The sequence below is a fragment of the Pempheris klunzingeri genome, chromosome 23 (assembly GCF_042242105.1).
Source record: "Pempheris klunzingeri isolate RE-2024b chromosome 23, fPemKlu1.hap1, whole genome shotgun sequence".
NCBI classification, from domain to species: Eukaryota; Metazoa; Chordata; class Actinopteri; order Acropomatiformes; family Pempheridae; genus Pempheris; species Pempheris klunzingeri.
The window spans coordinates 971,713-989,143 of NC_092034.1; the positions used below are offsets into that span (position 1 = coordinate 971,713).

General features: G+C 46.4%; 1 protein-coding gene across 1 annotated transcript; it reads left to right on the plus strand.

Annotated features, from left to right (window-relative positions):
- Positions 1-1,237: 1,237 nt before the first annotated feature.
- Positions 1,238-11,260, plus strand: ccdc171 (coiled-coil domain containing 171). The gene is made up of 24 exons (XM_070855153.1): positions 1,238-1,344; positions 1,568-1,808; positions 1,886-2,015; positions 2,126-2,295; positions 2,747-2,893; positions 3,000-3,092; positions 3,477-3,637; positions 3,871-4,009; positions 4,127-4,214; positions 4,327-4,442; positions 4,513-4,602; positions 4,694-4,963; positions 5,498-5,665; positions 6,059-6,226; positions 7,263-7,767; positions 8,181-8,312; positions 8,393-8,562; positions 8,728-8,862; positions 8,953-9,132; positions 9,392-9,537; positions 9,667-9,721; positions 9,828-9,959; positions 10,256-10,408; positions 10,702-11,260. Exons 1-24 carry the CDS (start codon positions 1,238-1,240, stop codon positions 10,888-10,890), a joined length of 3,885 nt encoding a protein of 1,294 aa, XP_070711254.1. The 3' UTR covers positions 10,891-11,260.
- Positions 11,261-17,431: the final 6,171 nt, after the last annotated feature.

Sequence of the window (17,431 nt, forward strand, 5' to 3'; positions counted from 1 at the left end):
AATAAATAAGCAGGAAATGTAAAGTTAAATGTAAATTGAATGTTAATTAAATGTATATAAGATACAAAAATGTCATCGTTCATACAAACAATCTCTTTTAATAATAAAATATTGTAACTAATCTATAGTATCATCATCATCCTGGTCACATCACCATCAGCCTTATTGTATAGATAGGTCAAAGATTTTAAATGACAAGAATAAAAGAAATAAATAGAATAAAATAAGTTACATTTAAAAGATAAAGTGTTATATTTAAAATGTATATTTTTCAATGTAGATGAGGATGAGGTTGGTTAACAACAGGAATAACAATGAAAAATACATGGCATCATATTCAATACATATAACATAACTGATGTTTTAGTTTTTAATTTCAATAAATAAAATCTAGCCGCGTCTAATAAATAAATGACGTAACAAAACGGGCTGCCGCCATTGGCCAGTTGTACTGACGCGGAAATGACATAAACACGTTAAAGATGGCGTCAGATTCAAACGGCCCCAGGACGACCGTCGCTGTAAGTGTTTATAAAAGTTCATTACGAGCTGTTTCTCATTAATGTCGTAAAATTAGGAGGTCGTAAAAACGGTGTTTTACTGGCTGAAAGTGGTTTGGAGCAAATAAAGATGTTAATAATGGACAATCAGTGCGAAACGGTTCTTTGTTAAATTGTATATAGTATGGGAACGTAATCCCATTCACGAAAAGTATGAATTTGTTATTATATTGTTGATTGAAAAAATTGTAGACATAAAATACAAATACTTGAAATTCTTCTTAAGTCTGGACGGCCTTCTGTTAAATTCGGCATATAATAGATCCAACAAGCAGCAGTAAATATAAATACAATCTCAGCTCCAAATTGTAGACAGTGATTAAATCCCACTCACCCCCCGACGCTTCGTACAACAAGATTATGAATCATATAAATTGAATTATGTGGAAATCAACGATCTTGCCGAATTGAAAAGTGGATCCGTTTGATTCCTAAATAGCATTGTTTTGTTGTAAGTGGTGTATAACTCGAGTGATGGCTTGGGGAGTATTTACTAGATAGATTTGTAGATGGAGTTCGCTTTGGCTTCGTGTGTTTGAGTGCGTCTGCTGACAAGGCAACATGAGCAGCCAAGCAACCGGCCTCGGAAACTCCCTCCAGGGGGATGAGTGAGATACTAAAAGCTGTATGTCTGTAATAACCTCCAGGGTCATTAGAGTCAGCCCAGCAGCGGAGCCATGCAGACCGAACCAGCGGTGCGGAGGAGGCAGCCTGGCCGAGGTAGGCGGGTGGAGAGCGGGCAGGGCCGGGCGGAGCAGCCGGGCTCCGGGGAGGAGGTAGTAAGGTAGGACCGTCCGGATGTACAAATATACTAATGTATAACTGCTTTAAAACATAATCTAAGCGTGTTTATGTGGCTGTGTGTAAACCAATAAAGATCAGACGCAATAAAAAATGTATATTTATTGTTTTCCATCCAATATCTGGTTATATGTGTATATATGTGTATGTTATCAGCAGCCTCAGCATGAATACAGGTGAGTATATATGTATCTGTTGTGTTTCAGGTTGAAAGAGATCATTGACGCCATGCAGCAGGCTGGAGGGAGAGGAAGACGAGCGGGAAGGGAAGATGATGAAGAGGGAGGCCGAGGGAGGGACCGGAGCCGAGGAGATGGAGGGAGGGGGAAGCAGAGGAGGACGGCGTCCGAGGGAGGCGATGGGGGCGACGGCGAGGGGAGGCTGAGGTGGAGAGTCCAGCAGCTGGAGAAGCAGAAGCTGGAGCTGACGTCCAATCACAACCAGGAGGTGAGACCCCCCCCACCCGTCCCTCTGGTTTGATCAGACAGAGTGGAGTGTGTTACAGGCAGCGTTTCCCCTCTCAGGTGTGCGGGCTGCAGGCCGAGCTGGCCCGGCTGAGGTCGTCGGTGGAGCGAGGGGAGGCCCAGCGGGTGGAGCTCCAGTACCAGCTGACTGTGAGCCAGAGAGACGCCGACCGGGCCTCGGTGCTCACAGGTACACGAATCAAACACGCCCTCTGAGGACTGAGCCCGTGGTCGTAGTGGTGAGACTCTACTGTACTGTGTGTGTGTGTGTGTGTGTGTGTGTGTGTGTGTGTGTGTCAGAGCGAGCAGCGGAGCTCCAGCAGACGGTTCAGGAGCTGCAGAAAGCTCTGGAAATAACTCGGCGGGCGAGAGAGGAGGACCAGCATGCTTTGCAGCAGGAGGTCGAGGAGCGCGACAAAGTGATTCGGAGCTTCAGCTCGGAAAGCCAGCAACTGCACCGAGTGCTGCAGGTAACACACACACACACACACACACACACACACACACACACACACACACACACTCTGATAGACCTGAAGATCCTTTTGGTTTAACCACAAACAGCACACACACCAGACTACATTCACTAAAACAGGGATTTTAGAGAACAGGACACAGGAGCTGCTGGACTGCTGCTGCCTCCATCAGTCAGTTTGTGTTGGTAACAACCCCCATGTTATACAAAGGTAAAATGACTGTTTTTGACAATGGAGTCTGGTGGCTTTGAAGAGAGAGGTATAGCCCGTTTGGTGGCTGCTGGCTGAGGTGATCTACTGGACCAGTTCCAACACTTTTACTACCTACCAGTCACTCAGACACCAGGATGTGGAAACTGAGGACCCAGGTTTAAAAACACCAGAGTGACCCTTTAAGATGAGGAAGTGAATCAGTGTGGATGAAGTCTGTTTGCTCGTCCTCCAGGATCAGGAGGAGGCTCTGGAGGAGTCGGAGAGGAGGATGGCGGAGGTGCAGAAGGAGAGAGAGAAGGAGGCAGAGGTGAACAGACGACAGGCCGGCGATCTGAAATACCTGACGGAGAGGGAGGAGAGGAGCAGGAGAGAGAAGGAGGTGAAGAGGAGGAGGAGGAGGAGGAGGAGGAGGAGGAGGAGGGAGACAACAAAGCTGAAGAAACGGTAGCTGTGTTTCTGAATCTGTGGTCTTTCTTTCTCTCCAGCTGTCGGATCAGAGGGTGAAGTCTCTGGAGTCAAGCATCGAGGCGGAGCGAGCCGCTCACCTGGAGTCCAAGTTCAACTCTGAGATCATCCAGGTAACACACACACACACACACACACACACACACACACACACACTCTTTCTAAGGGTACAAACACCTCCCTGCTGCCCCCAGATACTTACTAGAGGATTAGTCCGCCGCTAAACGTTGTCCCAACAACATGATTCTACATATTTATAAACCAGTCATGCCTGTGAAGGGTATGAAGTTTATGTGATTAATTGTCTCAGAACGTTTGTGTTATTGTGTGACTTTAGAGCAAGTTTGGATCCAAGACAATATTTGTGTTCTCTTCGGTAAATGTACTGTTTTTTGAATGGAGTCTGGTGGCTTCTTTTACACACCAGATTACATTCAAATAAGGCCCAGATTTAAAAATTCTCCTTTTAATGAACCTGAGATCATGTGACCCGGCAGCTGCGTGCGCGGGATCTGGAGGCGGCGCTGGCGGCGGAGCGGTCCGGCCAGCGGGAGGCGCAGCGCGGCCTGGAGCTGCTGAGGGCTCAGTTCAGGGAGGTGGAGCGAGCTCACGGCGTGGAGAGAGAGAGGAGCGGCAGCACTGAGCGCGCTCTGGAGCGGTAACTATGGCCACTCCTCCTCATATCACGGCACCAATGATGACATGTAGCTGAGTACATTCACTAAAGTACTGCATCTACTGACTAATTCCTGGTATGTTTCGTCTATTTGTATCAGATTTTGTTGATTCGGGTTGTTTAAATGAATCTGTAAATGTAGTAGAAACATTTTTGTTTTGTTTTTTATTATACATATGCTGTGTGTGTGTGTGTGTGTGTGTGTGTGTGTGTAGGCTGCAGAAGGAGTACGAGCAGTGCAAGTCCGACCTGAGCGTTGCCTTGGAAACGGAGAGGAGGACGACCTCTGACCTCACAGAGAGGCTGCAGGAGGAGGAGAGACGGGGCGCCAACACACACACACAGCTGGAGCAGGTAACACACACACACACACTCTCACACACACACACACACACACAGTCAGTGGCATGTGGTTTGTTTTGAGTGAACTGGGCCTTTAATCGTCCCTGTTTCTTCTTCTGTGGTGTCCAGGTGGCTCAGAGGCAGCGTGACACGGAGGAGGCCTTCAGGGACTGTCTGACACACTACACACACACACTCCAGCAACACAGCGCCACAGGTACACACACACACACACACACACACACACACACACACACACACACACACACCTCTGCTGGAAACAACTGTCACAGCTGCAAAACTTACATCACATATGTGTGTGTGAGCAGAAACTAGTCCTCCAGCAAAGGATTATGGGAATTGGAGTCCACCTGCTGAGGTCCTGCAGCTACTGAAGACGACGCTCAGCACCTGGCAACACCGACTGGAGACGACGGACAGACAGGTGGACACACACTCTCTCTCTCACACACACACACTCTCTCACACACTCAGCTCATCATCTGTATCGGCAGGTCCAGGATCTGCTGTCTGTGTCGGAGAGACTCCATGAGGAGAACCAGACCCTCCATCAGCTGACCTCAGACCAGAGCCGACAGATGGAGGTGAGCGGCTCAGCCCATACCAGACTCCATTGGGAAAAAAGAGGTTTTTAGCACGACTGCTTCACTATTAATCTTCACCCGTCCTGTCCAGGAGTCGCAGCAAGCGGCGGTCAGACTGGAGGAGGAAGTGACCCGCCTTCGCCAGGAGAGCTCTGATTGGTCGACGCGGAGCAGCGATCTGCAGGCCGAGCTGGAGAAAGAGAGGGAGGACAGGGAGAGGGAGAAAGAGGAGAGGAAGAGAGAGATGGAGAAAGAGAGGGAGAGGGAGAAAGAGGAGAGTGAGAGAGAGATGGAGAAAGAGAGGGAGGAGAGGACGGCAAAAGTCCAGAAGATAACTGATGACTACCAGAAAGAGTCAAAGGTGATTATATAAACTGTGTGTTCATTTCACATTTAGTCCAGGAGACATGGGCTGTATCACTCTCTTCAAAGCCACCAGACTCCATTGACAAAATCAGTCATTTGTACCAAAGGAGTTGCTGCTCTACCGCTGCCTCGACTGGTTAGTTTCTTTGTGTTTTGGTGCTACTTCAGTGTTTTTAACTGTTAGTTTGGATCCAGCACAATATTTGTGTGACACACAACAACACAAACAAACTTACTGATCCTGGCAGCAGAGGACCAGAAACCCCTGTGTTCTGCAAAGTTAAATTGCTGTTTTTTTCAATGGAGTCTGGTGGCAATAAAGTATATGAATACAGTGGGCCGAGATGATTTCTTTCATTCTTTCTTTCTTTCTGTCCCCCTTGTCGTCTCTGTGTGTTGTTTGACTACAGAGCAGTGTAATCTCATTATGTTGGAAACATTCAATTAAACAGTTGATGATTTTGACCAAATCCTATAAAACCACATCACACTGAGTGTGTGTGTATGTGTGTGTGTGTGTGTGTGTCAGGCCCAGCTGTCCTTCCTCTACCGGGTCTACCAGCGCCTGCTGGCCGGCTGCGTCCTCCTCGACCAGCCCCAGAGCATCCTGGGTAGTTTCACCTGGCAGGAGCTGTGTGATGTCATCAACGAACAGGTCGACCAGCTGACCTCTGACCTCCGCAAGGCCAACGACAAGGTGAACAGTGTGTGTTCAACGTTTGATGATGCGTCTTACGGTTGGCACACCCCTTGTTTAGAGAAACTGTTCTGTCTTTCTCTTTGCTTGCTTCAAAACCACCAGACTCCATTGACAAAAGTAGTAATTTTACCACAGAGACAACAGGAGTTGATGGTCAACTGCTGCCTTGATGAAGTAGTTTGTTTGTGTTATTGTGTGAATTTGGCATTTGTAAATGGTCAGATCAGGTCTGAACTAACGTTAGTTCACCAAACGAGGCAGCGGCAGCACAGCTAACTCACGTCTTCTGTGTGTTTTTAAAATTGCCATTTTTCTCTATGGAGTCTGGTCTGATGCGGTGCAAAGTGGCAAAAATATTCTAAATATCAGCCTCTCTCTCTCCCCCTGTAGATCGCTCTCCTGCAGAGTGTGTGTGAGAAGAAGAGCGTGTGTGTGCGGGAGCTGCAGCGTAGTCAGGAGTGTGTGTTGTCTCAGCTGGAGGAGAGTGTGAGGAGGAGGGAGGAGGCCTGGAGCAGCCAACACACACACACTGTCACACAGATGCAGAACGAGCTGCAGGTAACTCACACACACACACACACACACTGTCACACAGCTGCAGGTAACACACACACACCCCTCAGGTGTTCGTCATAGATCTGATCTGGCGTCAGTCGTCTCCCTGCGGCGACAGAGATGCTCGGCGCTGAGTCGGCAGGAGGAGGAAGAAGAGGAGGAGGAGGAGGCTCTGGTGTGTGTGAGGATGAAAGCAGGAATCTTTCGGCTGAGCGTCCCTCCGCTCGGCTTCCCCGTGAAGTGATGAAACGTCAGAAACCGAAATCATCACTTCGCGTCCAACTTTACTGTCCCCAAGAGGAGACAATAGGAAGCGATGAATCCACTGCACACCTCCACAGATCAGCTGTTCCACTTTGCCACAAACAATCAGTAGTTTGTAGAGCTGCAACTAATGATTTCTGATCATTTTGTCAATGAGATTAGTTTATGAAAGGTCAGAAATCCACCATGAGGTCTTCAAATAACTTGTTTAAGCAAAGAAACAACAGCAGAAGTCGACGTATTTTCCTATAAAGCAAAGAAACCCTCTCTTTCTCTTGGCTTGCTTCATAGCCACCAAACTCCATTGACAAAAATAGGGATTTAACCTCACAGAACACAGGAGCTGCTGGTCTGCTGCTGCCTCCATTGGTTACTTTATTCATGTTATTATGTGTTACACAAGTATTGTTTTTGATTCAAAAGTCCCCAAACTCACACAATAACACAAACAAACTAACCAATCGAGGCGGCAGCAAATCAGCAATGCCTGTGTCCTGTGAGGTTAAATGATTGTTTTTGTCAATGGAGTCTGGTGTCTCTTCAAACTCCCACAGTAAAACAGTAATTTTATGCAGCTGCTGGCTGAAGTGATCTACTGGACCCAACATTTTTGTACCTACCAGTCATTCAGTCATTCTGAGCTGCAAAGAGAACAAATGGTTTGAATTCACTCATCTCCAGTAGCAACAGCCGCTGAGGCTCATGGGTATTGTAGTATTTATGTCAGTCTGCTATACCAAACTTAATGCAAAAAACCCTGATCTGTCTTTCTCAGGTGTGTCGCTCTCAGTGTGCCTCCCTCCGTGACCACGCCTCCTCTCTGGAGCTCCGTTGCTCCTCTCTGACCTCCGCCCTCTCCCGCGTCCGGGGCCTCCTCTCTCGCAGCCGGCGGGAGTCGGCCTCCTTCCTGTCGGCCTGCGCCCTGCTGGCCGGGGCGCTGACACACACTCACCGCCGCCTGCAAATGCTCTCCGCCCAGAAAACACTCCTGTCCAGGCAGTTGGCGGAGCGGGAGGTGCTGGAGGAGGAGGTGAGAAGGCTGGCCGGAGCTCTGGGAGGTGATGAGGAGGAAGAAGAGGAGGGGAGGAGGAGGAGGAGGAGGGCAGTGAGGCGGTGGAGGAGGAGCGTGTGTGTGGTGCTGGCGGTGAGGAGGTGGAGTGCACTGGCCAATCAGACGGCGGTGTTGTTTCGGGTGGAGAGGAGGGGCAGCGGCCTCGCTGTCTCAGTCTGTGGAGGGTCGACTACGGCAACACGGAAGGGCCAAGACGCACTGAACGCAGGTAGATGGTAGTAAATGTAAAATTATGGTTTTTTTCAATGGAGTCTGGTGTGCTGACAGAACTAAGATGTCCATCATGAATACAAACCCATAAATCCACTTAAAAATAATGGGGAAAAACACTCCTTATACCTGCAGAACCTCATAGAGAATCTGTCTGTTTTTAAGTTTCCTTCAGTCCCACAGTGATCCAGTGTTAGGTGTCTGACCACTGATGGATCCACTGCAGACAGGAGCTGCTAACAGCTGATTAAGATCACTTTAATTATGCTGATTGGCTAAGTTGGGTCACTAAAACATGCCGTCATATGTTTGGAAAATCGTTAATATTTGTAGTATTTAAAGGTGCGGCCGCTTTAGTTTTAGTGTTTATTGGATGGAAATGTTGTGTGTGTGTTCTGATTGGTGTTTAAGATAAGGATGGTGATGATGGTGGTGGTGATGAAGGTCGTGCAGGTGTGTGTGCCCGCTGGCTTCGCTCCAAACGTCTCTCCTCCACCATTCTGTCCTCCATGGCTGACCTGCAGGGGGCGCTAGCACACACAGGTAACCACACACACACACACACATACACAAACATACACGCACCAGACAGGGGTCACATGTCTCGTTCTCACCCCCCCCAGGCTCCTCCCCTCCAGACGTGATGTCAGCGGCTCGTTCGGCTCTGTCCCGCCTCCTGGATCACCTTCTGGACCAATCAGACGCGGCGGCCGGTCCGTCCCCCCACGGCGAGGACGAGGACAGGCTGAGACTCGACCTGAGGAGACGGACACCTCCACAGCCCAGCGTGAAGGTGTCACACACACACACACACACACACACGTACACACACACACACAGTAGTAGTCATAGTTTAGTCGTAGTACTAATAGTAGTTGTAGTAATTGTTACAGCTGACCTTTGATCTTTATATATATATAAATGTGTGTGTGTGTGTGTGTGTGTTTTCTCCCATCAGGCCCTGGTGTCGACCCTCCAGCAGCACTTCCTGGTTTTCAGCCAACGGCTTCACACTGCTGAGGTGGAGAGGCGGAGCCTGAGGCTGGAGGTGGCCAATCTGAAGAGAGGCCTGAGAGAGGACACCTGCAGGACGGTGAGGCCCAACACACACACACACACACACACACACCTGTACGGTCAGCCAGGGGAGCACACACCTGACTGTGTGTGTGTGTGTGTGCAGGTCCCGGCCCAGCGGTTCAGCAGTGTGTGTGTGGAGCTCCGTCAGGCGCTGAGCAGGGAACAGGAAGCCCAGACGCTCATCCAGGAACAAACCGACCGGCTGCACACGCTGCAGCTCCAACTGGACACACACACCACCGAGCAGAGCGCCACGCAGCACACACTCAGCCAGACCGCACAGGTACACCGCCAATCTGACCACGCAGACATGGTAGAAAAGCTCTCCTTCTAACTGCAGAACCTCATAGAGAATCTGTCTGTTTTAAGTTTCCTTCAGTCTCTCAGTGATCCACTGACAGCTGTCTGATCATTAATGGATCCACTGCTGACAGGAGCTGCTCTCAGATCGTTCAGCTCACTTTTAATGGTGCTAATTGGCTTGTTAGTGGGGCTGTGGGCTGCGCTAACTAATGCTGTACTAACTAATGGTGTCACTCTAGTCTCTGTCTGAGGCTCAGCGGGAGGTCAGCCGCAAGGAGCGCTCGCTGAGGATTCTGGGTAAGCACCTGTCTGGGGTTCAGAGGGAGAGGAAGCAGCTGGAGGAGACGCTGCAGCGTCTGGAGGATGAGCTGAGGGACGCCACCAGGTGACGCACACACACACACACACACCAGCAAAGGTGGATTAATCCGCCACTGAAAATAGTCCCCAGCATTTCCTCCTCCTGTTTCAGAGAAAACTTCTATGTAACTCTGAGTGTTCTGTTTCTCCCAAGACGTCAGGAGTGTCTGACCAGCAACATGAAGGCTGCAGAGACGAGCTGCAAGGAGGTGAACACACACACACACACACACACACACACACACACCAACCACACACACACACACACACACACACACACATGTTTTAACACAACGCGGTCTGTGTGGTCCTCAGCTCAGACAGAGTCTCGTCCAATCATGTCGCTCCCTGACTACTCAGCCCCGCCCCCTGTTGTTACTGTGGCAACACCTGGAACTGAGTGGAGCAGAGAGCATCATGGGAGCTCCTGAGGTGGCAGCGTGCCAGGTAACAGACAGGAAGAAGCTGTTTTCCCTTCCTTCCTTCCCTCCCTCATGTCCTCCCTTCCTTCCTTCCTTCCTTCCCTCCCTCCTTCCTTCCTTCCTAACAGGTTATTTATTGTCACTATAAAGCTGATAATTGTGATTATTTGTTAAACGGTTGTTTTTTTAAATGGAGTCTGGTGTGGAGGGTTTGTATCCTGTAACCGGGATAAAGTTCCATAAATAAATAAAGTTCAGTAATGACTTTGTTAAATAAGATAAATAAAGATGAAAGATTAAACTTGTTTTGTGTCTCCTCAGAGTCTCCTCTCCACCTTCTCTCAGCTCTGTCACGCCTGCTGCTCCAGGATTGGCTGGCTGGAGCAGGAAGTCTCCGCCCACAGCAGTCACGTGACTGCGCTGCGCAGCGAGCTGCAGGACGCCTGTCTCCGTGGCAACCAGGCCTACGTCCCCGTAAGCCGCGTTACTATCAACTGAACATCTGGGCGGCCATTTTGGTTTAATTTCAGACTCTTATTTCATAAAAATTCCTCAGACGTTAGCGTCCTGATGCTACCATGAACACTGTGAGGCTAAAATACGTTAAAGAAAAACAGAAGCTACATACGTGTTCTGTGCACATGTGCTTTTATTTCACACTTTTACAGCAGGTTTGTTTTTCTAAAAACAAGAAATATTCAGAAGGATTCAGTTTACTTAGTTTTTCTCTGTGAAAACACTAATAACAAACTAATAATTTGTTTCAGATGGCAGAGTTTCCTGAAACATTCCCATTGGCCGACGTGGAAGCTTCTCAACCTGTTCTCCTCTCTGATTGGCCAAAGGAGCCAGTCATTGTAAGCCCCGCCCCCTCCCTGCCCGTCTCCAAACCGCCGGCGGCTGAAAGAAAGATGAAGAAGAACAGAGGACGGAGGAGGCAGACGGACAGGAAGTGAGCGCCCACTTCTTGGTTTGGCATCACGTGCCACGTTTCTAGTTTTAGTTCTGGAAAGATTCAAAATTTGTCGCCTGTGAGCAAACGTCCAGAAAATCAAATCAGCTGAGTTTATCTGTAACGGCTGGTTGGTGACGGACGACTGACGGCCATATGGTGTGTGTGTGTGTGTGTGTGTGTGTGTGTGTGTGTGTGTGTGTGTGTGTGTGTGTGTGTGTGAGACAGACCAGCTGGTTCCTCTTTTACCTAAAATATTCTTGTACTGATGAACTTTGACTCAGTTTTAAAGTCTAAACTAATGTGAAAAGGAAAAAATGGCCGCCTCGCCCTCTCAATGTATTTATTTATTTCTGACTTTGGATGATGGAGTCAAATGTCAAATAAACAGATCAGATTTGCTTTTACTTTGGAAACTTGTTTGATCCACTGACAGGCTCAGAGTGTTATTCTAAGTGTGTGACAGCATCATGGAAAGGATCCCTACAGAGAGAGACCTGGAAGATCCTTTTGGTTTAACCACAAACAGCACACACACCAGACTACATTCACTAAAACAGGGATTTTAGAGAACAGGACACAGGAGCTGCTGCTCTGCTGCTGCCTCCATTGGTTACTTTACTTATGTTATTATGTTTTACACAAGTATTTTTTTTTTTATTCAAACTAACTGTTTTAATCCCCAAAGTCACACAATAACAGACTAACACACTAACTGATGGAGGCAGCAGCAGACCAGCAGCTCCTGTGTTCTGTGAGCTAAAATTCCTGTTTTTGTCAATGGAGTCTGGTTTACACTCACTCACACATTCACTTTAGTGGACCTGGTGAGGCGATCTACTGGACCAATTCCAACACTTTTAGTACAAAAAGGGCCGGGTTAAAAAACAGTGGACTTGCCCTTTACTGTGGAACCGAGAAACTTGTAGTAATGAGAGTAAATGGAGTTAAAGATGCTGAAATATGGACGGACAAAGTGAGAAAAGAAGAAAAACACAAACATTTTTACTGCTGCATCAGCATGACGACTGTGTGTGTGTGTGTGTGTGTGTGTGTGTGTGTGTGTGTGTGTGTGTGTGTGTGTGTGTGTGTGTGTGTGTGTGTGTGTGTGTGTGTGTGTGTGTGTGTGTGTGTCGTCCTCAGGCAGAGTGTGTGTGTGTGTCTTTTTTTTTGTCCCTGTGGATTTCTGTCAATGTCTGAATGCAAAAAACGTCCACACACACACACACACACACACACACACACACACACACACACACCCTCAGGCTGTCTGTCTGTGTGTGTGTGTGACAGCAGATTAAGTCACTTTGTGAAAGACGTCTCCACACACACACACACACACACACACACACACACACACAGTTGTGCTGATTCAGCCAAACGTCTCTTCCTTCTCTCTCCGTTCTTTAACTTCACTCTCAAACTGCAGTTTTTTCTGTTTCTTCACCTGTTCTGGTTTATGAATCTTAATCAATCAGGAATCATTTCTACGAGTTATCAGCATCAATAATCCTCTACTGTGTCGATGTTTTAGTTTTCTTCCACTTATTGAGGTTTTCAGAGTTAAACATCCAGTTGGAAACAGGAAAAAGTCTTTTCACTGCAAATATTTATAGAAAAAACAAACAAAAAAAGAAGTAAAAATGTTTTTGTTAACATTATTGTGACAGAAAAAGGAACACTGCAAAATATTTTGTAAGACTTTAAATTCAAATATGGACATCATGAACGATACAAGAGTAATTAGAGAAAAAATTTAAATTTCAAAAAATCAAAAAATGACTGAATGAATAAAAATTGATAAATGGCTCAATAAATTTATTTTTACCTGAAATGCACCAAAAATAACATCAAAATTAACAAAGGTAATTTATTTAAATGTGTAATGAATTGATATTTCTGTTTTAATTTGCTTCTGTATTTATTTACCTTTGTATTAATTCCACTGTTTATTGACTTTCCTATTTAATTTACTCATTTTAGTCTTTATACAAATGAGGGCTCAGCCTTTGTGCAACATTTATTTATTTTTACTGATTTTTCCTCCATAATTTCCTTCAATTTCTTTCCAGTATAAATAATTTATTTGCCATTTTGTCGTTTTTGGACAATAATTTACTGTTCAGGCTCTTTACTACCTTTGAATTCTTGGACTTTATTAAATATTAATAACTTTAATAAATATTCAGTTTTTTTGTTCTGCTTGTGTTTGAAAGTATAATAGTTTGGGCCCAAGCAGACTTGCATTCCTGTTGCCTGCAGGCAGAATTTGGTTTAAGTTTCAGTCGATTTAATTTCAGGGTGAAATGAGAAATAAAAGGCGTCGTCGTCGGTAAACTTTCTCCTCTCGGCGCCCTTCTCGCTCGGTCACAGTAGCTCTCATGTTGACAGCGACCAGCCGGCAGCCATTAAAGCTCCTTCTAAACTCTCTCTCTTCATCCCCTGTCATCCGTTTTCAATGGAGCGGCTAGCTTAGCTTAGCATCACACGCACACGACAGCTGACTCTGGCGTTTCCATTCAGCCGCACAAACAAACAGACAAACAAACGCCTGAGAGTGACGTGGCGGCCAGAGTTCGTCCCGCTCTCAAACCACAGATTAAGTTTAATTCCCCACCGAAGCGGCAGCTTCTCTGAAAGAAGCCGTCCGATAATTCATCCCGCCGTTAGTGACGAATCCCCTCGGAGGATAAAACATGTAATCCCAAAACAAAAGATGCAGCTAAAGCGACACGGAATCAGGACCTCAGGCTTTAGCTGCCCCCCCGCTCTGCTCGTCAACACGACATGTTAATGATAAACAGGAAATATTAAATTAGACATGAAGCACAGGAGACGTTCACTCAGCCAAACTTCTCCCCATCATTCCCCAAAACCACTAACAACCCACCGACTGGAAGAAAACATCAGAACATCTGATCACATTTAATGATTGATGAGTTTTAAAGTTCTGTCTCTACAACAAACACATGAAAACATCAGTATGTCTGACAGGAAACAGCTAAAACTGATAACTGATACTTAATTAACCCTCTGATCAGGTGCAGTTGTCCCAAAGGATCACGTTGCAGCCGTTTGGTGGCTGCTGGCTGAGGTGATCTACTGGACCAGTTCCAACACTTTCACTACCTACCAGTCACTCAGACACCAGGATGTGGACAGATGAAGCTCAGATTTAAAAAGACCGAAGTCACCATTTAACCTTTATTTAAACATTAAGATAAACCTGTAAGAACCTTTTTATTTAACCACAAACAGCTGTTATATTGCGCTCATCAAAAGCCACCAGACTCCATTCAAAAAAACAGTAATTTTATGTGGCTGCTGGCTGAGGTGATCTACTGGACCAGTTCCAACACTTCTACCATTTAACCTTTACTTAAACATGAAGACAGACCTGTAAGATCCTGTCTGTTTAATCAGAAACAGCTGTTATATCACGCTGTTCACACCCACCAGACTCCATTCACAAAAACAGGAATTTTACATTGCTGCTGGCTGAGGTGATCTACTGGACAAATCCCAACACTTTTAGTACCTAGCAGTCGCTTAGACACCAGGATGTGAACAGACAGGTGCAAAATGTAATATTTTACCCTCTAAAAGTATCATATTTCCCTGTATGATGTATTGTGGGTAAAATATAAAGTCACATCTCGTCGTATTCTGGAGCAAAACGCTCCACAACATGTCAAACAGACCACAAACGTAATCCCATGTTATCCTGTCTAACTCACCACGGTCACTTTAATCCTCCGCTCGCTCCTAAAATCCTAACAGGATTAAAGAAACTGAACCGTACTCTTATTGAATATCAGAGCTGTGCAGAGAACTCGTGTTCCTCCTGCGTCGAAGCTTCTTGTTTATTAGAAGGAATAAAAACAGAATTTAAACAGAAGAACAAAAAGAATTGATTAAAAGATGTCAGTTGTGTCTCTTATGAATATTTACTGCGGTTTTTATTTCAAAAACTTTATGTTTCATCTCGGCGAGTCCTTGTTCCTCCCTGCCTGCTGTCCTAGTTGTACCTGCGACAACACACAACACACCTAAACACACACACACCTAAACACACACACACCTAAACACACACACTTAAACACACACTCTCCCCAACAGCGACGGCATCGGTGCCAAGTTGGACTCCTTACAAAGAGAAATCCTCACACACACACACACTCGGGTGGAGTAATGACACAGATATAAGGGGGGGCGGGGATGCTGCACACACTCCGAGGGGTGGGATAAGGGACTGGAAAAGAGTGTGTGGGGGGGTGGAGAGAGAGGACACACACACACACACACACACACACACACACTAACGAGCCCTAAAGTGTCCTGTTAAATACATAATATTGGCCCCCCCACACACACACAGACAGAAAAGAGCCTTTAGTTTCATGTAAAATTCACCTCCGGAGCCCCTGAAGCCGACGTTTGTGGCGACAAATGACAGTAAAGTGTCAGAGGGGGGGAACCCGTCCCGCCAGCTTGTCTTTAAAGGACCATGCTGCTGTTTTTTTGGGAACGTTTGAAGAAAAGGAGCTAGTTTGTCTGTCATCCAGTCAGTCGGAGCAGAGAATCACGTCAGAAGGCCGACGACGAGTTTTCAAGGGATCGGGGGAAGTGGGATTAGCTACAGTGAGGTTAGCCGTCGTCAGCAAAACCTGCAGATAACAACGAACGCATAGAAAGCAGCCGGACAGCACCGTGTGCACAACTAATTTAACTAAACATAAAGAAGACACAAGTGTCAATAAGGTTTTTTTTCAAAGCCACCAGACTCCATTGACAGAAATAGCAATTTTACCTCACAGAACATGTGAGGTTCTGTTGTGCTGCTGCCTCTATTGGTTAGTTTGTTTGTGCTATTTTCTGTTACACAATTATTTTGTTGGATCAGAACCAAACCTTTAAAACACCAAAGTCACACAACAACACAAACACACTGACTGATGGAGGCAGCAGCAGAGCAGCAGCTCCTGTGTCCTGTTCTCTAAAATCCCTGTTTTAGTGAATGTAGTCTGGTGTGTGTGCTGTTTGTGGTTAAACCAAAAGGATCTTCCAGGTCTCTCTCTGTAGGGATCCTTTCCATGATGCTGTCACACACTTAGAATAACACTCTGAGCCTGTCAGTGGATCAAACAAGCACATCACTTTACTTTTTCACTTTAAAGATGTAAAGATGCAGAGTGCATCAGTAAAATCGGACTTATTGTCCTCGTCATGACCACAGATTATATAAAAGACGCCTACACCTAACCAATCAGAGGCAGAGCTCCTGGCTCCGGAGAACAAGATGGCCGCGCCCGTAAAGTCAAAGTTGAGGCTTCAAAATGGCGGCCCACAAACCAACGGGCTACGTCCTCTTCTTCTTCTGTGGTTATAAAGGTCCCGGCTCCAGACGGAGGCTTCTTGAGTTGAAGTTGTCTGAGTTTAGTTGTTTTTGGTGTCTGACAAACGGCGTGGCCTGGTTCAGCAAGTTTAGAGAAGAACGAGCCAAACACACGGGACCAGGACACACACACACACACACACACACACACATACTCAGGACAGCGAGGAGGTGGTACTACTGCTGCGTTTCAAACACGACCCCTCCGAGAGGTTCTGGTTGGGAAGTGTGTCAACGAACGGCGGTGATCACACACACACACACACACACACACACAATGTTATCGTCTGATATTCTAATTAGTACGACATCAAAACAGGAAAGAGGTCCACCAGCTCCCAGCAGACACGAAGCCTGTCCAACAGCCCTACCTTCACTCTGAGTGTGTGTGTGTGTGTGTGTGTGTGCGCTCAAAACAACACTAAAGCAACATTTTCAGGTCATTTCAGCTCCGGGGAGAAAAACTGTGAAGTCTTCATTTCTTGGAAAAAAAAAAAAAAAATCCAGGTTTTTGTCTCTTTGTTCTGTTTGACAGCAGTTTTTCTTTTTCTTCAGGACGTCGCCGCCGTCGCTCGGAGACGCCTCGGTGGGAGCGCTGTGGGAATCGAACCTGAAGCAGTAATTTGATATCGCCCTCTTCAAAGCCGCCAGACTACATTGACAAAAACAGTCATTTTAGCTCACAGGACACAGGAGCTGCTGGTCTGCTGCTGCCTCCATCAGTTAGTGTGTTTGTGTTATTGTGTGTTACATAAATGTTGTGTTGGATCCGAACTAAAACTTTAAAACACCAAATTCACACAATAACACAAACAAACTAATTGAAGGAGTCAGTAGGACACCAGCAGCTGCTGTGTCCTGTGAGGTAAAATTAGTGTTTTTGTCAATGGAGTCTGGTGTATTTGCAGAGAGTGACTATGACGCTACAGAAAGCCAAAACATATTTTCTTCTTAACTCAAGTTGGACAGTTATGGAGATTTCTTTATTTTTTTCACCATCTCTACTGCCGGGATTTTTTAAAGCAGTGCTTCCTGGTTCAACTGGCCAAATGATATTTAGATAAGATTAGTTTGGGTGTTTATATTCTGTGGATTCGTGCCATGAAAGCCTGATGAAGGCACAAAGACGTTTGGGATGTTGTTATTCACC